The 26,163-nt window shown below is 46.3% G+C and overlaps 1 protein-coding gene across 2 annotated transcripts in view; it reads left to right on the forward strand.

Moving 5' to 3' along the window:
• ITGA9 (integrin subunit alpha 9) overlaps window positions 1-26,163 on the forward strand; it is a 372,517-nt gene that overhangs the window by 270,310 nt on the left and 76,044 nt on the right. For both annotated transcript variants that reach the window (XM_074406027.1, XM_039462008.2), the window contains exons 19-22: window positions 13,127-13,213; window positions 16,763-16,842; window positions 20,942-21,031; window positions 23,159-23,267. In XM_074406027.1, the coding sequence (XP_074262128.1) occupies window positions 13,127-13,213; window positions 16,763-16,842; window positions 20,942-21,031; window positions 23,159-23,267 (366 nt within the window). The remainder of the gene's footprint in view (window positions 1-13,126; window positions 13,214-16,762; window positions 16,843-20,941; window positions 21,032-23,158; window positions 23,268-26,163) is intronic.

The following is a 26,163-nucleotide window of genomic DNA, read 5'->3' on the forward strand; positions in this document are numbered from 1 at the left end:
AGGATGTTGGTCTTCCTGGGGTGAATATCATGTTTCCTGGGGAAGGGCTTAGCGCCGTAGAGGAGTGCTTCTCAAATGTCCATGTTTACAGGGGTTAACTTCTAACTCATCAGGTCTGGGGTGGGGGCCTGAGAATCTGCATTTCTAACAGTGAGCTGGTCCAGGGACCACACCTTGAATAGCAAGTCCTTCACAACTTCAAGCTGCAAACCAGTTTTGAATGAGCAGAGTAGAAGGGGGTTTGTAGGTGAGAAGGAATACTTCGCGGTGAGTACATTTTCTATGAAGATTTCTGGCCAGGATTTTAGTAAGTACCTGAGCCCCTTCAAACACTTGACTCCTATGTAACCTTTTCATCCAAACACCATTCTTGAATTGTTTTTATGCCATAATGTTAAATTATTTCCTGTCATTTCAGGGGAGGTCCCCACTTGTTGAGTTTTCACTCAAGCTATAAGGCAAAGGAAAAGAGTGATAGAAAATAAAAATAATTTAATTCATTTGAATTCTTAGTTTGTTGACTAAGAATTTGTGGCCTCTGGGGGAATTTTTTAAATTGAAGAATAGAAACCAGTTTTTACAAATCTGAGAATAATTCATTTGTGACTGTTTAACAGAAGGAAAAACTTTCTGAATGAACATCAAATACTTTACGTCTTGGGCTTTAGAAGGGATGGCTTGCTGGTCTTTGTACTTTGGGCTTTCTGTTGTGACTGGTTGACTTAGATTTATTTGTTTATTTAGCATCCTGTGGGCCTGAAGAGGACAATCACCAGGATTTAGGGGAGTATTTTTGTCTGTCTTCACTTTGGGAAAATGTAAAGATTAGCCCTAAACAGGGTTAATTCACTGTGCCACAGAAGGACATATAAGGAATGAGACAGCTTATTCAAGTGCTTTTGAATTTGTTTTGGTTTTTTAAAATGAAAGATTGTTATTTTTACTCACTTTAAATCTTTCAAAGCACTTTTTTTCCTCAGGGCCAAGTGGATTGTTTGGGAGGAGACCTCGCAGTCTCCATTTGATCACATAATTGCTTCTGATGCCAGCTGGTCTGCAACTGCCAGTGACTGGCACAGGCTTATTGCATGGGCACTTCAAATTTCTTTTCTTTCTTCCCTTTTTTTTTTTAAAGATAGAATCTCACTGTGGCACCCAGGCTGGAGTGCAGTGGTGCAATCATATCTCACTGCAACCTTCGATTCCTGGGCCTGCGTTCCTCCCACCTCAGCTTCGCAAGTAGCCGGGACCGCAGGTGTGTGCCACCACATCTGGCTAGGTTTTATTTTTGTTGAGACAGGGTCTTTCTATGTTTCCCAGGCTGGTCTCGAACTCCTGGCCTCAAGTGAGTGAGCCTCCTGCCTTGGCCTCCTAAAATGCTAGGATTACAGGTGTGAGCCACCCATACCTGGCCTCCAAATTTCACCGCCTAACTTGGGAGAGGAATTTTGCATTAGCAGTTACATGGTTCCTCTGCCTCAAACATTTGTTTTAACTGTAGCTTTTGCTTGCTTAATTTTTTTAAGCTTAGAAAGAACAAACTCAGAATAGTGTAGGCCTTAACTTCCAAATGGATGTCTTGACAAAATTTCAAGGAAGCAACTGGCTTTGTAGTGCTTTCTTTGCCCTGCTTCTCCAAGCCCTCCACATGCATGGAGCTACCTCTGCTTACCTCGGACTGTTTGTGGCAAGCTCCTTCCCAACCCTGCCAGGCATCGTCCGTTTTTGTCATCTATGCTAGAGTCACTGTGTGCTCTGATTCCTTCAGGGTACTTTTACTTTATCTGATCTGTGCTCCCCACCTGTTCAGGCTCCATTTCCGTGAATGTTCTGGGAGGGGTGAGGAAGAAACCTTTTCTGCTCATTGTTGCGTGTTCCCCACTCCAGGCCCCCTCTGATCCATTCTTACATCACAACTAAAAATATTCTTTAAAATGTGAATCAGATGGTATGACTCCCCTGCTTAGAACCCTCCAGTGCCTTCCCTCTGTACTTGGAATCAAGTCCAAACTCCTGATGAGCAGCAGGGCTCCTCATGGCCTGGCCTTTCATCTGCCGCTTCCCAAACATGTGGCCCCTCGTTGGTTTCTGGAACTTACCATGCCCTTCCCCACACATACTGGTTTTTCTGCCAGGGACGCTTTTCACTCTCCATTCATGTGCTTCGCTCCTTCTTAGCTTGCAGATCTCAGCTAAATGGACCCCCCTCGAAAGGGCCTTTCCTCCACCTATACCAGGTATAATGCTGTTTGCCTCCTTTAGAATGCTTCTCACAGGCTGTGATTACTTTAAACAGGCTCATTGAGATATAGTTCAGATGCCATGCAATTCACCCTTTTAAAGTATATAATTCAGTGGGTTTGAGTATATTTTCAGAGTTGTGTATCTATTGCCACAGTCAATTTTAGAACATTTCATCACCTCAGAAAGAATCCTCATGCTTCTTAGCTGTCATCCACTTTCTGCTATTTCCACCAGCCCAAGGCACCCACAAATCTTTTGTCCCTCTAGATTTGCCTATTCTGAACACTGTGTGTAAGTAGAGTCATTTATATGAAATGGAGCCAATCCTGTGTGACTGGCTTCTGTCACTAAGCATAAGGTTTTCAGAGTTCATTCGTTTGTGGTATGTATCATACTTCATTCCTTTTCATGGCCAACTAATATTCCATTGTATGGATATACCACATTGTTTATTCATTCATCAGTTGCTGGACATTAGTTTGTTTCCAATTTTTGGCTATTACAGATTATGCTGCTATCAATATTTGTTTACAAGTTTTTGTGTGAACTTATGTTTTTAGTTCTCTTGGGCACATACCTAAGATGGCATTGCTGGGTCACATGGTAACTTACAATTCACTGTCAAGAAACTCCCAGGATGCATTTCAAAGCCACTGTACTATTTTACATTCCCACTAGCAACATGTAATGGTTCCAGTTTGTCTACATCCTGTCCAGCACTTGTTAGTGTTTGTCTTTTTGATTGTAGCCATTAATGAGTGTGAAATAGTGTTTCATTGTGGTTTTGATTTAGATTTCCCCAAAGGCTAATGATGTTGAGCATCCTTTCATGTGATGATTGGCCATCTATATGTATTTTTTGGAAAACCGATTCAGATCCTTTACCCATTTGTTAGTTGGGTTACTTCTCTTTTTATTATTGAGCTACAATTTTTTAAAAATATGTCCTAGATAAAGTTCCTATTAGACATAGTATTTACAAAAATATTCTCATCCTTTGGATTGTTTTCAGTTTCTTGATGGTGTCCTTTGAAACACATGAGTTTTAAATTTTGATGATACCCAGATTATCCGTTTTTTCTTTTGCTACTTTTGTAATTGTTATAATTTGAGGCAGAGTCTCAATGTGTTGCCCAGGCTGGAGTGCAGTGGTGTGATCTCAGCTCACTGCAACCTCCACCTCCTGGATTCAAGCCATCCTCCCACCTCAGCCTCCCAAGTAGCTGGGACTACAGGTATGTGCTACCACAGCAGGCTGATTTTTGTGTGTTTAGTAGAGACAGGGTTTCATTATGTTGGCCAGGCTGGTCACAAACTCCTGGCCTTAAGCGATCCACCTGCCTTGGCCTCCAAAGGTGCTGTGTGCCCAGAGGCTGAGTGGCATTCCCTCTCTTGATGTGAGCCTAAGGCTTCCAGCTATGCAGCCTTTGAAGCCAACTTTTGAATGGCACAGGAGATCCAGCTGTGAAGAACTTCCATCCTCTGTTTCTTGGGGAAATACTGAAGTCAGAGAGCAGATATGTTACTTTCCAGTAAGTGATATAGTTGCCCTGTGCAACATGGGGCTTCTATCAGCAGGGCCAGAGAATTTCTGTCTTGGAGGCCAAAAAGGGAAAGCAGTTGCAATCTGAAGGTTGCTTAGTGGGTCAAGAACAGGGCCTGGTAGGGGGCAACAGTCAGTGAATAGCTCTTCAACAAGTTAATGAAGAAACAAAGCAGTTCTCAAAATGCAAACTTCTTCGTTGACTCACTAAGCAACCTTCTGATGGCAACTGCTTTCCCTTTTTGGCCTCTAAGACAGAAATTCTCTGGCCCCGCTGATAGAAGCCCCATGTGGCACAGGGCAACTGTATCACTCATTGAAAATTGACACATCTGCCCTCTGACTTCAGTATTTCCCCAAGGAGCAGAGAATGGAAGTTCTTCACAGCTAGATCTGCAGTGTCATTCAAAAGCTGGCTTCAGAGCCTGCATAGCTGGAAGCCTTAGGCTCACATCAAGGGTGGGAATGCCACTCAGCCTCTGGCCACACAGCTGCAGCTATCCCTGGTGCTGTCCCTCTTAGGGCCACCCTGTACTAGCCTTGTACCCCATTCACTTCACCCTCTCTGCCACCATGTCACTGCCCCTCCCATCACAGTACTCCACCCAAATGAGGCAAATTCTTGACCCACTTAGAGTCACCCACCCTAGACCCACCCTAGAGTCACCTTTTAAAATATATTTGCATTTTTATTTATTCCACCAGGCAAAGAGGGTGGCACCTTGCTACGAGCTCTTGGAGCAATTTATTTAGGTCCCTTGAAGCCTGGATCATACTAAACCAATAGTTTTTCCCCTCTATTAAAATGTGTTAATTTGGAGTCTTTGCTTACTAAATGCTGTCTCCTCAAAAACAGGGATCCCTTCTTTTTTTCGAGATGGAGTTTTGCTCTTGTTGCCCAGGCTGGAGTGCAATGGCGTGATCTTGGCTTACTGCAACCTCTGCCTCCTGGGTCCAAGCAATTCTTCTGCCTCAGCCTCCCAAGTACCTGGGATTACAGGTGCCTGCCATCACGCCCAGCTAATTTTTGTATTTTTAGTTGAGACAGGGTTTCTCCATGTTGGCCAGGCTGTTCTCCAACTCCTGACCTCAGGTGATCCACCCAACTCAGCCTCCCAAAGTGCTGTGATTATAGGCATGAGCCACCACACCGAGCCAAATCCCTTCTTCCCTGTCATTTGTATTCCCCCCGTTCTGTGTCTGACATCCTCTAGGTGTTTGTTAGATGATAGATAAGGGAATGAATGAATGTACAGATGGATGATATGTAAGTCCTTTCAGAAACTTTGAGTGTATTAAGACCTCAGGAAGGCTTATACTTGATCTTCGTGTTGCCAACATTTTGGATACAAAGAAAAGCACCCTTGCTCTAACTTCTCAGATCCCATCTGCCTCTGATCTTTCATGATCCCTGATGGACTGACTACATGGGCCCTGGGAGCCTCTTTGAGAAGTTTGACTAGGGAATCAACCAAACAGTACACCCTTGGCATCTCTGCTCAGGGATCAACAGGAGTGCTTGCTTGTGTGGCTTGATTTTAATAAGAGGTCCATATTTTCTGAGTTCTGTACTGTGTACTCTTCCTTGATTCAAGAGTACCATGACTTGTATTTGTTCTGACTCTAGGACTATTCGTGACAAACCCTCAGCCAAGAGTGTATCATCAGGGCCTGAGCAAGTGGCAGGACACAAGGTATTGTGTGAATCTAGTACATGGAAGAGTGCATCTTGACAGCTGAGGTCTGTAATTCGTATGCTGTTCAATGACAGGCCTTTCCCCCACACCCATGTGTATTCACAGCACCATATCATGTTTCGTAGGGAGATACACAAGGGGGTTGGGTTGGGAGAAGGAAGTTAAGATTGAAGGAGTATGCAGAGGAGCCTTGGGAAGGAATGTGCCCGGCTCACATCCTGGCTCCATCATTTGCCAACTGGGAAATCCTGGGCAAGTGATACAACTTCGCATTCCAGTTTCCTCCTCTTAAAACGGGAGTAAAGGGAAGTTATACATAGAGTTTTTAGATAATGGATTTCAAACATGTCCTGGCACATAGTAAACCATGACTAAGCAGAGGCTGTGTACTCCATCCTGCACGCATCAGCAGTGGCAGTCCAGCAGTACTCCTATAAGACACATGTTATGACTTCATTTCATAGGTAAGGAACTGGAGGCTTATAGAAAGGATGGTTAATTTGCCTGACAGCACATTGCTGGTATTTATCTGAGCCAATAATCAAAATTGGGACACTAATGCCGAAGGTCATACAACTTTCTATGCTGCAAGCCCAGGTGTTTTTCTTCATGGACAGGAACTTCATGGCTCAATCCCAAAGGATTCCCCTCTGGGAATACGACTGTTCTGGTAAGGTTCAGGCTGACTCATCATTGAGTGCCGCCAGTAAAGTGTTTGCTGAGAGTGTTTTCTGTTATCTCACTGGGCCAGGTTATTGAGAACCTCAGCTCACCTCTGACGCCTCAGTTGATTAGGGAATTTGGAATGAAGTACTTCCAAAGTTAACCTGAATTCTAAACTAACTAAGTGAGCTAACGTGGAGTCCTCTTTTATCAGCCCAGAAGGATCTCGCTGTTGTGCCTGGAAGAAGGAATGGATCTTAGAGGAATGCAGAGTTGCCAGACTGACAAGTCAGATGTGGAATCACAAGGGTCGTCTTCTGTTTAACAAACACATGTGAGGACTAGAAAGTTGGAAGTCAGATTTCAGACTTTACCTAGCATTGAGCATAAGCGTGTCACTGACTGCATAGATATTTTGTTCCCGAAGAGTGCTGCATTCACGGTCAAGTAAGGCCCGAGTCTAGACTGACATGAAATGCTTATATGATTGGAAGGAAGGAGCCTGAACAGGCTCACTAATTTCATCATTTGATTCTCCCAACCGCTGCACATTACAGGTAGGGCTGGAGCCTGGCTCTATTGGCCAAGCTTCCGGGGCTAGGACAGCCAAGGTATGTCTGGAAAAGAGAAGGTCTTTGCAAAGGCAAGCATCTCCTGTGCCAGGCAGACCAGCAAATGAGCTGCTTCGTGCAGCCCCTTCTTCGGAATCCCCCACAAGCCAAGGCCTATTCATTTAATAAGTGCAAACTCGGGAGCTACTAAATGCCAGGCTTGGTGCCAGGTGCTGAGAATTCAGAGAGGAGTGTGTATAAATCAAGTATGCTTTTCCGCATTGTGTTTTTAAAATGTTAACTGATGACTTCCTGCTCCTGAGAGTAATGTGCAGATGCTCCTTGTATTATGTTGGGGTTATGTCCTGATAAACCCATAGTTCGCTGAAAATATCGTAAGTGGAAAATGTATTTAATATACCCAACCTACCAAACACCATAGCTTAGCCTAGCCTGCTTAAACATGCTCAGAACAATTCCATTAACCCACAGTTGGGCAGAATCACCTGGCAACACAGCCCACCGTAGAGTATCGGTTGTTTACCCTGGTGATGGCATGGCTGATGAGGTGCTATGGCTCACCGTGCTACTGAACATCTGTTGCTTTTGTACCATGAGAAAGTTGGAAAATCTTAATTCAGGGACCATCTGTACATTAGTAGAAATTTTTAATTGAATCTTCTGTAACCTTCAGCGAGAAGCCGTAAGAGTATTGAACGTCCTTGCCAGGCAAGGAAAAGTGAGACTGGGGAAAAGGGCCAGTTATGTGAATCCTCTTAAAATAGGGTCTAAAATTTTATAACAAAAATGTTTTTTAGAAGTTTTGATTGAGACTTTGCTTGAAATATGAAACTAAAAATGATGAAAATAGATTTATCTTGCATTTATTCAGTGGCACTCAAAACATAGTAATGGTAATTGTCAGAAATGTCTTAGACCCAAGACAAAAGCTTATTTGCTTTATTACAGTCTTTAAAATAACAGTGCCCTAACTTCTGAAACAAAAGAAGGAACTGAGTATTGGGTAGGCAGCTTTGGGATGTGGATTTTCCTACAGTTTCCTAAGAAAACATCCTTTGCTTCATCTTTTGTCTGGTTTTTGGTACAATCACGAAAGGATCATTTTTACAATGGCCAGTTTTTCCTGAGGGCTTTTCTTGATCCTTTTAATTTAAATCTTTGTCTTCTGAAGCATCTTAAAGTAGTATCTAGTAGAATTTTGACTCCTTCAACAGTTAACTGATCTGACTGCCAGATCGATTTATCAGTGGCTTTACAGTAGTATTATCTGTTCATTAATTTCATGAAAATCTTAGAGCAAGATTTCTGTTTCACTCTGTATTTGATTTTCCTTGTGTTGTCATCAGATAATCAGATGTCTACGCTGTCTGGCCATCAGGGACATTGGATAGACAGTTTGTTCACTGGTCCACATTCCCAGTCAACTGAGAGTCTCATAACCATCAGCCTTGATAAGATCCTAATGTTAAGTTCTCTAAGTTAAAGCCAGTGTAGGAAATGGTTGGAACATGGAGGGAATCAGCACAGGAGAAGCCAGGTTCTGGAATCTCTTCCATATGCCTCCTGGTGGATACCAAGTGCCTGGCAGAGGTCATAGGCAACCCCCAACCAGAGCACTCTCCACTGACATGTTGCCTAGAGCTGGGGACAGCTTAGTTTAGCCATATCTCCCCCAAATTTGTATTTTTTAATTTATTTTTGAGACAGAGTCTTCCTCTGTTGCCCAGGCTGGAGTGCAGTGGTGTCGTCTTGGCTCACTGCAACCTCCACCTCCCGGATTCAAGTGCTTCTCTTGCCTCAGCCTCCCCAGCAGCTGGAACTACAGGTGTGTGCCACCACATCTGGCTATTTTTTTTTTTTTTTTTGTATTTTTAGTAGAGACAGTGTTTCCTCATATTGGTCAGGCTGATCTTGAACTCCTAACCTCGTGATCCATTCACCTTGGCCTTTTATTTTTAAATGAATTGATTTTTAAAGCGGAATCTATTTTAAAAATGGGATTTTATTTTTATTTTAAAAAATTATATGGTGGGTCTGTCTGTAACTCTTGGGTACCTGCCTGGCTACCAAGAAGACATGTGGCTCCATGATGGCCCTGCTTTATAAGGTTATGCCCTGGACATGATCTGAAACCAGGAGAACACAGTGGGTACTGCTGTTGCCTTGAATGAAGGGCTCCCCTAATGGGGGAGGCCTTGCAGCCTTTACAAACTACAGTTAGGACTGTTTTCTCCACCTTAGTATGAATTTAAACCAGAATCATAAACATGTGAACTTTCCCCTCATCCTCCTTCCATTGCCTCTTCCCACCTGGGGACAGATGTCCAGGACTTTCCAGTGGCTCTTGGTGCCAGCAGCCTCCTAAGGGAAGAGTATTATCTGAGATCAGGTTCACCAGAAGCAGCACCCGAGATGGATTCTCATAAAGGGGATTTACTGGGAGAATAGGAGCCGAACAGGGATATGGGCCCTGCTGGAGTCTGCTTCACCCAGTCCCACAGGAGCTCCGGAACTTTAATTGCACAAGAGTTGATCCCATTAGTCATGACATGTCAATCAGAATCCACAAAATGCCTTTGCGGAAGGTGTCATAACTTCCCAAGCAAAGCAACTTCATTAAAGTGGTTGCACCTATCTAGTAAGGGGGTTCTCAGTGGAGCACCGCCAGCACTACACAAGGAGTCACTGAGCTTGCCAAAGTCCGTGCCCTTGATACACCTCTGGGCCTCCTTGGAAATCACAGTAGTAGAAGAGGGGGTAGAGAATGAAGAACATGTGGTCAGGGCAGTTTACATAGCCAGTGTAAACAGCTGCGCTGGGGGTGGCAGGCGGTCGAAGGGTAACGCACGACATCTCCTCCTGCAGCACCGTCCCTGAGCACGTGAGTCATGAGCCCCAAGCTCATCTCTCTTGTTCCTAGAGATGATGTCTTTGCTTTACTCTTTTGGCCCATCCTCACCAAGATCCAACCAGAATTTTGAAATTTGACCAAGTGAGGTGGGAGCCCAGGAATAGCTAAATAGCTAAATAAATGCTGGTATAAATGTTATTTTCTAGTATTTTGGAATTAATAAAAATAAGGTAGCTGGGCAGCTTTTGAGTGATCAAAAGTGCTGTTGTCTTAGGTCAAAGCGAATTAAATTGATGTTTCCTCAAGTTCCAGAGTAAATTTTTGAAGACATACATTTCACACATGTGAAAACCGAAGAAGTCTTTGAGGCAATAAATGCTTTTTTTTTTTTTTTTCTTACTCTGTCGCCAGGCTGGAGTGCAGTGGTGCAGTCTCGGCTCACTTGCAACCTCCGCCTCCCAGGTTCAAGTGATTCTCCTGCCTCAGCCTCCCGAGTAACTGGGACTACAGGCGTGCACCACCATGCCCAGCTGATTTTTTGTATTTTTAGTAGAGATGGTGTTTTACCACGTTGGCCAGGATGGTCTTGATTTCCTGACTTCGTGGTCTGCCTACCTTGGCCTCCCAAAGTGCTGGGATTACAGGCGTGAGCTGTCATGCCCAGCCAATAAATCTTTACTTCAAGAACATAGTGCTTTGACTTAAAATTAAAGCTTCTCAATCCTGGTTTGGAAGGAATTCCCAATGAGTACTAGGCATTACTTCCCTAACTCTGGGAGCAGAGTTAGGGAAGCATATAATGTGTGTGTGTGTGTGTGTGTGTGTGTGTGTGTGTGTGTGTGTGAGAGAGAGAGAGAGAGAGAGAGAGAGAGAGAGAGAGAGAGAGAGAGATACAGATACACAGACATTTTTATATATTTGGGACACACTTGAGAGTAATTACACAAGAATGCCAGACATGAACCAGGACCGTCCGAGGAAACCAAGAAGTCACCCTAGACTTTGGCTTGCTGCCTCTGATGTCCACAAGCTGATCAGCCAGGATTTAGGGTAGTGTCTACTTCGGACAATTGTGGGTGTTGCTTCTGGCAGCAAGAATATGTAGAAGAAGATGGTAGTGAAAAGCCACCTATGGTGAATCTTTAATATCATGCAGTTCTTGAGACAGCATTTGAGAAATTATTCTCTGGTTTTCCCTATTGAAATTGCCAACGCCTGCTCTCTAGGTTCTAAGAGCAGCTCTCACACTTGCCATCACACAGCGATGTAAATATCTGTTTTTCTGTTCGAGATCCCCATTCTGAACTCTGAGCTCTACACAGGCAGTGACTAACATCTTTCAGAATGGCTCCCTCAGTGCTGAAATGTGGCGTGTGATATTAGATCTCAGCTCCCCAGTGGATGCTCAGGCCCCCTTGAGAATCCTGTGCCGTTTGCATGTTACGTACATGAACTTACCATCCATGAGTGTTTGGGGCCAAACAGAGGAAGAAAGCCTTGGAGGAAGGGCTGAGGAAATGTGCTGCTTGACAGTGAGGACAACTTAAACAGAGGTGTGGACGTGAGGGCAGGCAGGGTGTGTGTAGAATAGTAGCCTGGGGATGCAAGAACAGTAGCAGAAAAGGATGGGCCAGAATGGAAGCTGGGATTAAGATTTGAGACTTGATTCTGTTTGCAGAGGGGAGGGACATATTTTAAGAAGCTTCCTTTGGCAGCTGGCTGAATGAAGGAAGGAAATCTCATGGCAGCAGCTCCCAAACATCATTGCCCAGCAGAACCACTTCTTTTATCACTCACTGTATGTTGAAAATGCTCATCCCAGACCCTGCAGTCTCTGTGTCTTCTCAGAGAAGACTCATGCAATGCAATTTTTTTTTTTTTTTTTTTTTTTGAGATGGAGTTTCACTCTTGTTACCCAGGCTGGAGTGCAATGGTGCGATCTCGGCTCACCACAACCTCCGCCTCCCGGGTTCAGGCAATTCTCCTGCCTCAGCCTCCTGAGTAGCTGGGATTACAGGCACGCGCCACCACGCCCAGCTAATTTTTTGTATTTTTAGTAGAGACGGGGTTTCACCATGTTGACCAGGATGGTCTCGATCTCTTGACCTTGTGATCCACCTGCCTCGGCCTCCCAAAGTGCTAGGATTACAGGCTTGAGCCACCGCGCCCAGCAATGCAATTTTTAAAGAGGCTCCCATGGTGATACTGACGCAGGTGATCCGGGGTCTCTGTATGAATAACACTGGCTAAGAGCGCAGAGAGCTGTTAGAAAACTAAGCATCATTGAGATCAGTTATCTCGAAGACTCGATGCTGAAAAGATACATTAGAGTTTAGTTTTATATTTGTGTATCTCTTTTGTTTGATTGCATTTGGGCTTTTGGGGATTTTGTTTCATTGCTATTTTCTAAGCAAAGGTGTGTGGATGTTTAGCAAACAAAGAAACAAAAATACACAAGCTATTAAGTTTCCAGCCGAATGAACTTTCAGAAAATGATCAAACTTGTGTGACCAGCACTGAGAACTGCCTTCCACTTATTTCACAATTACTGTCTTGATTTTCAGCCCCATAGACTAAGGTGATAAAAGTGCATTTTTGGTGCATTTGATAATGTTCGTGATATATTAGAATAATAAGATATGCATAGCTGGATTATTTAAGTAGATATATTATGGTAAATGCTCACATGTTTTTACCAGTTGAACACACAGTAAAACATTTTTTTCATCCACCTGTCTAAATGCCTTGAAATATTAGTCTGAGCTGAGATGTGCATCGTGGAAATTGGAGGACCTCTGTACCTTCTCCTCCAAAATCTGTAAACACACTGTCTCCCCTTGGAAGTCTTGATTTGCTTTCAGTGACTCTGAGAAGCCCTGTGGTTTGTGAAGAGCCTCTTGGCTTTCCTTTGACCTTGGTTGGAAGCCACATGCCCAGGTGGAAAGACAGCAGTTCCCTACAGCCTTTGTCTTCTGGCTCCCTCAAGCTGCCGTGTGCAGAGTCTGGCCTAAGCTGGCTATGCTTGGAGACCTGTCCTCACCCTTGTACCCCCCCACCGTACCGTGGGGAGACTTGGCGGTGGACAGCCCAGCCCTCACTGCTTCAGGCTTTAGGAAGAAACCCTCTCTTTTCTTGATGTGATTTTCTTAGAGTTTGTCTTTCCTGAACCTCCAGGATCTGAAAAGGCAGGATTAGGGTGTGGGCTTAGGAGAAAGGGATCAGGAAGGTGACAGAGCTGCCTTTTCATCCAAACTTTAGGAGATCTCCAGCTTACCTGTGGCCCAGCCCAGGTCACCAGGACAACCCTAGGGTTTGAACCCAAAGCATTAGTTAAGAATAAAGAGGGGTTTTGTCCTCTTACCTGTCTTCCCAGGGAACCCATGGGAAAGGTGGGCAGCTGGAAGAGGGCTGGAGACGGCCTGGTCAGGGCACCTTGTCCCGCCGGTGCCTGCTGTCTGAAAACTGCTCCAAAGGACTCCAGTGCCCTGTGAGGGGCCTGCTGCCGCACACCTGCCTTGCATGCAGCCGGCCCATCTGTTGGTGCTTTTTCTTTCAGGAGGAGATGGGCATCTCCTGTGAGCTGCTGGAATCGGACTTCCTCAAATGCAGCGTGGGATTTCCTTTTATGAGGTCAAAGTCAAAGGTAAGGGACACAGACAGGGCCCTTCCTCTGCAGCAGGCCCCCAGCCCTTCCCGCCAGCCCCCAGTTCTGCCGCTGCCTCCCTGAGGTGAGATGTCCTCCCACACCCCTGCCTCCCATCGCAGCTAGGGTGGCCACTGCAGCCCTGACACGCTCCTGTCCCTGACAGTGTACGCCAGGGTCTACTCCAGAGGGGCTGCATCATGTGGTCTGTCTCTTTGATTCACATGATGTACCCCAAATGTGAAAGCGAAGGACACACCACGGCCTTCGCACTTTAGCAGGCACCATTGAGTTGGCCTTCCTGAAATATTTTTTTCTGGGACATTCTGTGCCTCTTTGAGTCCCCAGGACAACATAGGAGAAGATGTGGTCTGTCACCTGTGGTCCTGACTCTGTCACTCCCTTGGGTGCTCACAGTTTTCCGAAGAGACCTTTCAAAATTCTCAAAATGTAAATAAATTTATCCCACTTCATTTTTTTAAAGAGTAATGAAATTAAGTCACTTTGGTATTGGTATGGAGACAGATTTTCTAAGTTCAAATGGTATATAATGTGCCATCATTATAAGGAGATACAAACGTAGGTAAAGATATGTGGTGTGTGGAGGCAACACTAGGACCTAAAGGACCAAATCCACCTTTGGAAATGGAAGCTGTCTTCCCTGCCATGATTTGAAGGAAATTTCATATTCCTTTGTCTGCTTTTTTTCCCTTAAAAAAGTGAAAGCTGGCCAGGTGTGGTGGCTCATGCCTGTAATCCCAGCACTTTGGGAGGCCGAGGCAGGTGGATCACGAGGGCAGGAGATTGAGACCATCCTGGCTAACACAGTGAAACTCTGTCTCTACTAAAAATACAAAAACAATTAGCCAGACATGGTGACATTTGCCTATAGTCCCAGCTACTCGGGAGGCTGAGGCAGGAGACTTGCTTGAACCTGGGAGGTGGAGGTTGCAGTGGGCCGAAATTATGCCACTGCGCTACAGCCTGGGCGACAGAGTGAGACTCCATCTAAAAAAAAAGTGAAAACTTCATCTGCCTGGGTCATATAGTCAGATCATTTTAATCTCCAAGCCTCTTTGGTCCCAGTGTGTAGTAGCTGTTTTGTAAACCAATGGTGAGAATGTTCTGGTGAGGGAGAGGACTTGGTCATTTCTTAGCAAATCGCTTGAATCTGTAAACCCCATTGAATGCACCTGGATCTTGGACTTCCCAGCCTTCAGAACTGTGAGAAATAAATGTTTAAACCACCAGGCTAGGATAATTTGTGGTAGAATCCCAAACTGACTAGGGCAAAAGGTATTAGCTTTCTCACTGTTAGGGTCAGTGTTGTTCAGTGCTGTGTTCACCTCTCACCCAAGATAATCTCATGAACCTAAATATCATGTTAGTGTGCCACGCCCAGTGTGAACATCCTGTGATTTGGGGAACACTGCCCCAAACAAATGGCGTTTACCCTGTACCTGTCAGGAATGTGGGAGGAACCCCTGGGTAGGGGTGATAGGACCAGGCTCTACCACACACTGTGTGATCTTGGCTAAACCACAGTGGCTCTTATGCCTACAACTCCTCAGATTTTTTTTCTGCCTCTGTTCCTCATTCTGTCCACATTCGCCCCAGGAGGAGCAAAACCCCAATAAGTGGCTGCCCTTGGAAAATGGATTAACAGGTCAAGTCTTGCTAGCCTCCAGGTAGGGTAAGGGTGAGACAAGGGAGGACAACCACGATCTGTGGACACTGTTGTCTGTGGTTATGTATGTGGCACCTCTCCACACAAATGTAATTAAAATCATTTGAGTAACAGATAATAGATTTAATTGAAAAACTTATAACAGTTTCCATTTCATTTTAAACTCCAGCCTATGTCACATACCAGACCTAAGATGTGGCTTTCTCTCTCTAGCAGAGTGTTAAATTTTGTCACTTTTTTTTTTTTTTTTTTTTGTAGAGATTAGTCTCTCTCTGTCACTCTCACTGTCAGGCAGGAGTGCAGTGGCACAATCTTGGCTCACTGCAACCTCCGTCTCCTGGATTCAAGCAATTCTCCTGCCTCAGCCTCCTTAGTAGCTGGGATTACAGGAACCCACCACCATGCCCAGCTAATTTTTTGTGTGTTTTTGGTAGAAATGGGGTTTCACAATGTTGGTTGGCCAGGCTGGTTGCAAACTCCTGACCTCAAGTGATCCACCCTCCTCAGCCTCCCAAAGTGCTGGAATTACAGGCGTGAGTCACCGTGCCTGGCCAACAATTATTAACCCTCAAAATAGTGATAGAGCCCAAGGAAGTGTGAACGTTGGAATGTGTGGTGTTTTCCCGGCTGGTAATGCCACTACTTTCCTCTCACAAATGCTGGGACCTGTGGCGAGACTGACTAAACCTGGGGGCTGGGGGCGTGGGAGCAGAGGGTGATTCCTGGAGAAAGCCCAGCAAGTCACCCAGCAGAGACGGGGCTCCCTCTCTCTGCAGCCCAGCGTGCACTCCCATGACTAGAACAAATTACCATGGGCTGGGTGGTTTAAAAAATAGACATGTATTTCTCACAGTTCTTACAGCTGAGAAGTTCAAGGTCAAGGTGCTGACAGGTTCAGTTCCTGGGGAGAGCTCTCTTCCTGGTTTGTAGGCAACCACTTCTCTATGTCTGCTCGTCTGGCTTTTCCTTGGTGTGTGTGCATGGAGAGAGGAGAAAGATCTCTTTGTCTTTCCTCCTTCTTAGGGCACTAATTCCCTCATGAAGGCCTCACCCTCAAGACCTCATCTAAACCTAATTACCTCCCAAAGACCTCACCTCCACATACCATCACATAGGGGGTTAGCTTTCCATATATTAATTTGAGGAGTGGCGGGGGGGGGGGGGGGGACACAACCATTCAGTGCAGAAGACTTTTCAACACTCTCCCAATCCTAACCACACACAGGAGAACGTTTCCCATCATACTAGCATATCTTTAACACTTCTTTATCACTAGCTCATCTCCCTTTTCAACGAAGATGGAGTAGATCTTACGCTCAGAGGCTTCCACAGGCAGCAGAATTCAGCATTGCTCTGTTTTCTTTGTATTCATTTGTACAAGTGAACAATTTATAGCACTATCATAGATGGGAATCCAGGATCTCTTTTTGGCAAGTGATCCTGGATTCCCGTCTATGATAGTGCTATAAATTGTTCTCTTAAAATCATCTTTAAAAGAGTAAGGCAACAAAAATATGAAGCAAATATCCCAGGTGATATAATTTGCAGATGTGGCAGAAATTGGAAAGATGGTAGGTGAGTGAAACTTAGAGAAAGTTCCAGCTTAAGAGTGTAAATGCATCACTTCCTCAAGGGAGCCTTGGGGGCTGAACAGGAGAAACAGGTCCCTGGCCAGAGTATGTGTCAGGCTTGGTTTTACTGTTAAAGCTGTGTGTCTGGCCTGACAGTCAGAAAGCTGCGCATAAAACATAAAGCTCATCATGCAAATGAGCTTCCAGAGGTCACACACTGCAGAAGATGGAAGAGAGCAGTTTAAGTTTGGAATGCCTGCTGATGCCAAATACCACTTCCTTTTTCCCTAGTATGAATTCAGCGTGATCTTTGATACAAGCCACCTGTCTGGGGAAGAGGAAGTTCTCAGCTTCATTGTTACTGCTCAGAGGTAAGGGGGTTTAAACAGTTTTTTTTTCAAAGATAAAAGATTTATGGGACCAGGAAAGGACGTGTCCCGGTCAAGCTTTGCTTTAATTCCCAGGATGCTGAGGAGGAAGGAATAGTTACTCAGTGATAAAGCCTTGAGCCGCTAAGTGGAACTGGATCTCTTGGGAGCCATGGTTGTTTAGTGCTGCTTGCATAGCCACCTCTGCAGACTGAGCTGAGAGGAACGAGGCATCAGCCACTCAGAGATGATGATTCTACAGCTGAGGAGAGACAGGCCCGGTGGGGAGAGGCTCCAGTCCAGGGTCAGCTCCCACTCAGCCGTGTATTTCCCAGATCAGACAGATGACCTCTGAAAATTGTCAGGCTCGATCCCTGCTTCTTATGGGCATGGGGCTGCATCTCTTGATGGGGAGGGGCAGGGCACCTGCAGGCTGAGGGCCTGGCCGAGCCTGTTGGCAGAGTCCCCAAGAGATGCTACTCAAGAGAGGGCTTACCCTGGAAGCCAAGTGGATGGATAGGGAAGGGGATCGCCAGTTACCTCAGCGTCTTTTTAGCCACTTCTTTTTACTGGTTGACAAGACTTGGTCATTTTCTATTCACATTACTTTCAAGATCATGCAATTTACATTCACATAAAACATGACTATCATCTAATAGAAACTCATGCAAATCATAGAGAGGGTAGACTTCATTCCTGCTGTACAAATCCAGAAGGGCTTCAGTGGGGAGGTAGCATTTAAACAGAGGAGTCTGTTTTCAGGCTGAAGCAACATGGGTGCAGCAGTGAGGGCATCCATGGGGCAAGAAGCACTGTTACACCTGTGTAGGTGGTGGGCACAGGAGTGCACTGGGGATTCATGCATCTTCTCAGAAGAAGAATGGGCAACACACAGCACAGTGGGAGGTGAGGCTGAAAGAGGAGCCTGGGCTAGACCATGGGGGCAAAGGTCACCTCGGAAAATCTGGACTATGTCCTGATGGCACTGAGGAGCCACTGAACATTTTCTAAAAGGGGAGTGGCACAGTGCAATAGCTTGACCCCCGAGCATGAGGCTGTTGAGTTTGGTAAGGGCGGCAGATGCCCATTCGAACCTGAAGATTCTCATTCTCTCGCCATTTATTGGATCCGCGGAACACTGCCCGTTGTTGGGCAGACCCATCAACGTGGTCTCTCGGTCCTTCCACACCTCAGGCAGCCTGTGTGCCTGGAAAGGAATGTGACATGGAAGAGATTTCCCTTGTCAAAAAAGAAGACACTTCCTGCCTCCACCTCATTCAGGGTTAATCATAGCAGTCAGAAGGCAGGGAGCCAATCATGCAGTCATGAAAGGTTCGTTTGTTAGGATAACATGTCCACACAGCAGCAGTGCTCTGGTTTGGAATGCACATTAGAATCACCTGGGGAGCCTTCAAAAATATTGATGCCTGATGTACCCCCAAAGACTCTGACCAAATTGGCCTGGGGTGAGACCTGGGCAATGGGGTTTTCGAAGGGGCTCACCAAATGATTCTAACGGGCAGCCAAGGCTAAGAACCACCGTTTATAATCCCTGTCTCTGCACTGGGCACATTTTCACTCAATAAATATGTATTATGCACCTTGCGTTTACCAGTTGCAGTGCTAAATGCTGGGCACATGAGAAAATGACAGCAACCTACTAAATTCAAGAACACCCTCCGTGTACACAAGCAGTGCTGCATGGCTTCAGGAAGCCCTAGGAGCTGTAGCGTCGATAATATAAAAATATCTAATTTCTTACATCACCAACGTTCAGGTGGCCATAGTTATCTTTAAACGCACACCAGAATGTCTGAGACACTCATTTCAGGCAGTGGTGAGGATACGGTCGGACTGCCCCAGAGGCACCCGCAGCACTTGACTCCCTGCTATCACGGAAAGATCCTTAAAGCTCCTTCTCTTGAAAACTACAGTTAAAATCTCAATCGTTCCTTTCTTCCGTCACTGCCCGTTGAAGGTCTCTTTGCCTCCTCATAGATGTAGGAGGACATAAAGTTGAGACTGAGCAGTTTCCGGAGACCTCTCCTCTCGGCAGCCACCAGCCTGGCTTTTGCAGACCACTGGAAAGCATCCCAGCTCATGAGCTTTTGGAATGATGGGAAGCCTTTTGATGTTTGGCGTCTTTATCTCAGCTTTTCAACTTAGCTCATTCTGGAGCAGTCACACGATGACAGATGAGACTGTTGAGCCTGAGCCGGCCAAACAAAGGGCAGGGCAAGACCCGGCAGGGTGCTAGGGTGGGGGCGGGAGCGGGCCAGGATGGTGTCTATCCGTCAACAGGGGAGTGGCCTTTGGCCTGCCCACAGCAGTGGTCCTGAGGCTTCTGTTGTCCCTTGGGAAAGGAAGGACAAAGAACTCAGGCTGCATGGGCACCTGATCCTGCTGCTTTTGCAAACTGTGGCTGCCTCTGAGGGACTGATGTCACCCACGTAGGAAGACAGATGAGGAGCCAGGGCAGAGACTGTGGCCCTGTGGGGTCGGCATCACACAGCACCATTGTTTCAGAACAATAGGAGGGAGAAGGGATGTGAGAGCTATTTAAGTACTGTTGCCATTCAGCACGTGCTGGGCAGGAGAGGAAGGCAGCGGGGCAGGGCTTGAAAGGGGGCAGAGAGAGGGCGCAGAGCAGAAAGGGCTCAGCAGATGTTCTGGGAATGGCATGGTGGGAGTGGGCAGAATGAGCTGAGTCTAGCCTCAGCAGGTCTGGGGGACTCTTGTTCTGCCCGTGGAGGGTGAACTTGGGAATCAACTGTGAGTGCAGGTTCAGGAACATGCACCCAAGAGCCGTGCGTTTTCCCGAAGAAGTCATTTCTCCGGGATGATAATCACAATTCATATTAGAAATTTAATAAAGTAATAAAGGAAAACTAGGTCTTCTCTTTTCTCCTCCTGTTTCTTCTCCTCCCTTCCTTTGCTCCTCCTCCTTCTCACCCCCAAAGCTGGCATCAGGAACAGGAGTCACAGCCAAGAGAGCCTTAGTTTTAAGTCTGACCCTGAGCTGGTTGCAATCTCAGCTCTGGTTTGCAGGGGGGCCTTGCACAAGTTACCTGACCTATCAAGCTGCTCCTTACCTATCAAAGGTGGGTGCTCCATCTCCCTCTGGGGCTGCTCTGAGGTCTCAGGTCATGCTGAGAAATGCCTGGCATTGTGCCTGGCACATAGCAGCCACTTAACAGCATAAGTTTCTTCATGTCGCTTTTCCAGAATGATCTAAGAATCCCCATTCTGTGCTTTCTCACCCGGTGCAGGAGGCCTTACGTGAACCTGCTACAGCCAAGGTCTGTAGCAAGAGTTCTATGATGCTGATAGTGGCAGATGTGGCCAGGGCCTCTTCCCTGGGCTTGGCTGACCATGAATGATGGGTGGTCCCTTTAGGTGAGATGTAGCTGCTGAAGTTGAGCAACCCCCTTCCTGGCTGCAGTGACCTAACTTCACTGGTCCATTGTTTGTGAAAGAGGCACATGCAGATGTAGTACACGCAGGGGGTGCCCTGCCCATAACCCCTCAACCCTCACCCTTCCCAAACTATCCACTGGAAACTGGGCAGATTCCAGCTCCCAGCACTGGCCACCCTGCTGAGGCTTTGTCTGGCCAGAGCCCACTCACTTGCCTGACAGGCAGGTGCCAGCTGATTCATTCTCCCCCACCCCCACCCCACCCCAGCAGCGGCAGCTTTTACGAGTCAGTGGATAAAGGCCTGAATCCCATGTTCTCAGCTAGGAAGACTGACTCTGCCCCTCAAGTCCCCGTGAGGCAGGGCCCTGGCTGCTGACAGCACAACCCTCCTGCGTGGCGTGCCTTTACTGTCCTCCTTCCTCCGCCGTCTCCCTCTCCACTTCCGCCGGTGTTTCCTGGGCCGCCTCTGCAGTAAACTACTTACACTCATATCTTTGTGTGGAACACAACCAAGACAATAGAGTGCCCTCTACGGATGTGTACAGGGACCACAGACAGAACTGAGGACAGTGAGGTGCCATCTACCCTTGGAGAATGTAGAGATTCAGCTTTAAAGTGGAAGAGCGAAAGCCCACTGCCGGATGGCTCGTGTTGGCCAGCGTTCATTCATTCTCTCCCTGCACAGTGGCAACCTGGAGCGCTCTGAATCCCTGCATGACAACACCCTCACGCTGACGGTGCCGCTGATGCACGAGGTGGACACGTCCATCACTGGGTGAGTAGCCAGGTCCTCGTTGCCACAACACAGGAGTGCCCTCCAGTGGAACACTGTGCTTCTCCTATTTGCATGTGTAGCCAGCCAGGAGCCAGGAACTGTGCCACCCCCACTTCCTTCCAGCCTTGAAAAGCAGGAGGAAGCTTTAGCTGCAGGAACTCTTACCTTCCTCCCTCCTTTTTTCTCCTCTGTCCCTGCTACCCACACACCTGACAGATAACCTGAGAAGTTTGATGACAAGCTTAAGCCCCATAATTTCTTTGAACATTCCATATACCTTTATATGCATATATTCCCACCCACCCCCAGGTCCTTCAGAGTGCTGTACAGTAGCAGGCAGTATGGCTCCTGGGATTAAAATCTCAGCTGGAAGCTGCTGGACCAGAGGTCACCCCTAGATGTGTCTCCAGCCCTGGCTGCAGGTGGGCCACTTTTGATTAGCTCCAGTCAGTGCTGGCCCTGCTTGTTTCTGTTAACGCCCTCTGCAGAGCCAGAGGTGGTTCTTCCTGATGTCTGTAATGGTCTGGAATGGGCAGGGAACCATCCCCACGGCCACACCACATGTCCACGTGAAGTCCACGGCCATTCAGTGCCGCTGGCATTGTTGGAAAGCAGGACTCTGAGCTGTGGTCTGTGGAGACCTGAAACAGCCTGGGCCAGCTTTCAGCCTAAGCCCTGACCTGGAAAAATGAGAACTCAGTTTCTTTCCAGCTTCAGAAAACCGAGTGCAGGCCTCTGATAGTGGGGAAAAAAAGGGTTACACAATTAGTTTAGATCAGATGTGGACCCACTGAACCCTTGACCCAAATGCAAACTGAACTTTCTGGAAGTTCAGTTTCTCATTTTTCAGTTTTCACGTGCTTCTGGGTCCCAGCCTTGACTAGAAGTGGGAATGCTGATCCGTGGCAGGGAGAGCCAGCCCTGTGCTCACCCACGCTCTGCTGGGAGCCAGTGGAACGAGATTCCAGGCTTTTCTGCTCCTGAGCTCCTGGTATTTTTGGTCATGTTTTTTAAACATGAGGCACTGGTGGAATGTATTTGCAAATTAGCGTATTTTTTGCCCCTGTTCACAGCTCTATTTTTAGCTGTATCATTTATTCACTTGTCTCATCGAAGGCACAGCAAGAATATACCCAGAACCAAGCCCTATCCTTGGGGACAAAGAGAAAACATCCCTCCCCGCACTCCCCCTCCCCAGATGACACTTGATCATGTAGTCAGGCCTTAGAGGACCTCGTTGGGAGGTGTTAACAGCCCCTGATGAACTCATCAGTTAAACAAATGAGTCAACCTCTGATCTCTCCAGGAACCTGAAACCGTTCTTGCCATTAGATAATGCTGGGAGCTCACTACATTACTAAAATAATGCACTAAACGATGAAAACAGATGAGTTGTTGTCCATTGGGACTTAGTCTCAGAAATCTGGTGTTGTTGTGTTTAGGTAAAGGTGAGTGAGTGGCCTCCAACATCTAGAACTTGATGTTTGTCTGGGAGTGTCAGTCTGAGCTTTGTTTCTTCTCAGGGATTTGTTCATAAAAGCAACATGGATAGTATTGCTGCAAACTGAGCTTGAATTCTTCTCACCTCTTAGGTAGCCTCTGAAATCCAAGGGAAAACGCTATCAATGAACAGACTCAGCTTTCAAATGCCTAACTTCTAGGCATCTTGGTAGTCTAACAAGTGTTTTGAGTGAATTTGTCATAGAGTGGGGTTTAGGATGCCAAATATATAACTCATTCATATTTATTTTTTAAAAGTTCATCGTCATCTTCTTCAACCCAGGAAACATTTTTCAAATGTCAAAACAAAATGTATACTTTTAAAAAAGTTTTTAAAAGCTCAGAGCTACGATAATCTTCTTGTCATTTCAGAAAGGTAATCCCAGCATGTATTTCTGCATGCAGCGTATTGGCCTAACCTAAGATGAGAAGACACTACTATACGTGCCTGGTCAGCACAATCTGGCTTTGTCTGTTCATGGGAGACAGAAGTAACAGCCCAGCAGGGAAGCGCTGGATGGAAGGCAGGGGGCTAAATGGAGACAAATGTTTGCTTCTCAGAATGGCAGTGACCGCGGGTGCTGGACTGTGGGTGAGGATGACAGATTTCATGCTTTGCTCTTTCAGAATCATGTCTCCAGCCTCCTTTGTATATGGTGAGTCTGTGGACGCAGCCAACTTCGTTCAGCTGGATGACCTGGAGTGTCACTTTCAGCCCATCAATATCACCCTTCAGGTACCCACGCCTCGACCACCTCTGTCCCTGGGGGCTAACAGAAGGGCACATGGGGTGTCTCTCCTACAGAGGGCCAGGCTGTTGTCAGGAGAAACCCTTCTGTGGTTGGCTGGTGTGGTGTGCGTGTGACCACCCACAGAATGAATCCCTTCCCTGCCTGGTGCTCTGCTGTACAGGCCCCTCTGCTTTCCAGGACTTGGAAGGAGAGGTCCATGTGATGAATGCCACTTTTCCCCAAGGAGGCCTCTGTGTGGTGGAGGCATCGGCCAATGTCCCAGCCCAGATGTCCTCATAAGGACCCTTTTCTGTTCTCCATCATTTTCCACCTTCCAGGCAGGGCTGCCTCAGAGGATTTGCTGTGTCCCTTCCTTCTGAGATTTTCTTGCCAACTCATCCAGGAGCCCACTCCTCCCGCAGGAACAGCCTTTCAGAAGGGCAGTTTTATGAGAGCAGAGCCGTGTGAGCCTCTGTGAACTCTCACGGGAGGCATGCTGCTCCCTCACTGAGCCGTGCTGGCTTGCCCCAGGCACACAGGCATCGTTTCCAGCAAGTCCACTCAGTGTAGACAGGGGACGTCAGGAAGGACACTGTTTCTTCTCTTAGTTGGGGGTTAGCAAACTTTTTCTGAAAAGGGCCACAGGGTAATTTAGGCTTTGTGGGCCATTCGGCCTCTGCAGCGACTATTCATCCATACTTTTGTAGCGCAAAGGCAGCCACAGGTAACATCAAAACGAAACGTTAGTTCCTTATAGACAATGAAATTTGAATTTCATATTATCTTCACATCATGAAATAATGATTCTTCTTTTGATTTTTTTTCTGTCGTTTAAAGACATAAAACCATTCTTAGCTCGTAGGCTGTAGGACAGCAGGCACTGGACCAGATGTGGCCTTGGGTGGGAGTTTGCCGACCTGTGTTTTAACCTGTGAGTTCTCAGGCCAGTGCAGTTCAACCTGTGAATCTGTGAATGTAAAGCTCAAGGGACCTGACATCCTCTAGTCCAGACCCCTCACTTGACAAATACAAGAAAATGTAGGCCCAAGCAAGAAAGGATGTGCTGATGGTCCCAGAGCTGGGAGAAGCCGGCTGGCGTCAAGACCTGGCGGCACTGGCCAGACCCCGTGTGGATGAAGTGAGGGAGATGGGCCCAGCTCGCCCACAGGACCCTGCAGGCCATACCTCCTCGCTCTCTGGTTCTACCTCCCAGAGCCCTTCTCTGCATCTTGCATCCTTCCCCATGGAGAAATGGTTTCCCACTCTGGCATTCACTGCTGTGGCTAAATAATAATTATTTTCTTTCCTTGTGGCCTTTCTTTCCTAGGTGGACTTACGGGATGACAAATAATGACAGGGTGAGGGTCTGGAGAATGTGGCAGTAAAACATTTGTGGACTCTGGCAAACAATAGTCTTCCTCTCTCCAGAGTATTCGCCCAGCAACCTACCCCCAAAACCATGATAGATAACACATGTCCCCAGCTCACAGAGGATGTGCCTTCTAACCAGCTAAGCCCCACTGTCATACCCTGCCCTTGATTTATGGAGGAGAAGGGAAGGATGGGGCTAGAGTTTGCTTTGGAGACAGTAGAGTGATTGCTGTGAATAGTGCCTCTGCATTTCTGAATTGTTTCTCAGAGTTATTTTATTTTTCTCCTTTCCTTTCCATAACTGGGCAGGAAATAGATAAAGACTAGATGAGTTTATTTCATTTTAGTTGTTTATACTCCTTCCTACTGTTATAGTTTTGGGGATGTCTTGCAAGTAAAGATAGAGTTCAGAAAATTATTTAGAAAGGGTTCCAGTAACACAGACCATGCAGTGAAGAGGGTACAAGTGTTGAGAAGGAGAGAAGAACGGGGTTTGCACGGAAGATACCAAATGTTCTCATCCTCTGGAAAAAAAAGAAAGAAATCTGAGGGTCTGAAGCTTACCTTTCAGTTGTTTCTCTGAAGGTAATTTTTACAGGGAGCTTAAAGTTTGGTATTTGGGCAAATAGTTTTCTTCACATCTGACCTGAAATAGGACCCAGGCTAGAGAATCCGGCCCTGGGGAATGAGTGATTGGCATGCCCCTTATATAACTCCTTTGTGATCCATTGCCTGAGGAAGTGCACAGCATTCAATCTAGGGCTGAGAGAGTTGGAGCTGAAAGATTGATGGTGTGTGCCATTGATTAGAAGGAGATCCTCCTGTGTTTGCAAAGCCCCCTTTTTCCTTGAGAATTGTCTACCTACTGATTTATTGGTAGAATGGTTGTTGTGGTTGTCCTGCAAGAAGGTCCCTGACCAGGCTGGCAGTGATAATGACCAGAAGGTGAAAATCATATGGGAGAAGGCCAGGAATATGGAGAAGATGCTTCTATATTTCCTTAGTTCAGTAATATTCCTCCTGAAGGAGAACATAAGACTTTCCATATGGACAGATTTTTCCATGTTTTTACAAAAAATTGGTTATTCAGCAAGCCACATAATTATTTAAAGACTCTACTGTTGCCAAAGACGGGAGAGAGGCAGAAACACTAGTCTTGGGCCTGCTTTCTACATTTCAGCACAGTTTTTAAACAGACACATTAATTTGTCGACAACTGAGAGGCTTTTTTGGCATCAAAATTTAAACCATTTCTCCACCTGAAAACCAGCGGCCAAAAATAATGCAGATATTGCACATGAACTTTTGCAGAGAATCCAATATAAAGACATTTGTTAAAAATAAAGATGGTAATACAAGCTCTCCTGTCCTCCTGGCTCTGATGAGTGAAATCGTGTAAATCAGTATCTTTTTCTTCATTGCTTACCCCCATTGATGCTTGAATTGGGATTTCCCAGACACGCCAGGAGGTGTCTTTTTAATTCTGTGCACTCAAGTTTCATTTCAAATTAGTTATTCCAGCGATGGTCA

This window comes from Saimiri boliviensis, chromosome 9 (assembly GCF_048565385.1).
Source record: "Saimiri boliviensis isolate mSaiBol1 chromosome 9, mSaiBol1.pri, whole genome shotgun sequence".
NCBI lineage: Eukaryota > Metazoa > Chordata > Mammalia > Primates > Cebidae > Saimiri > Saimiri boliviensis.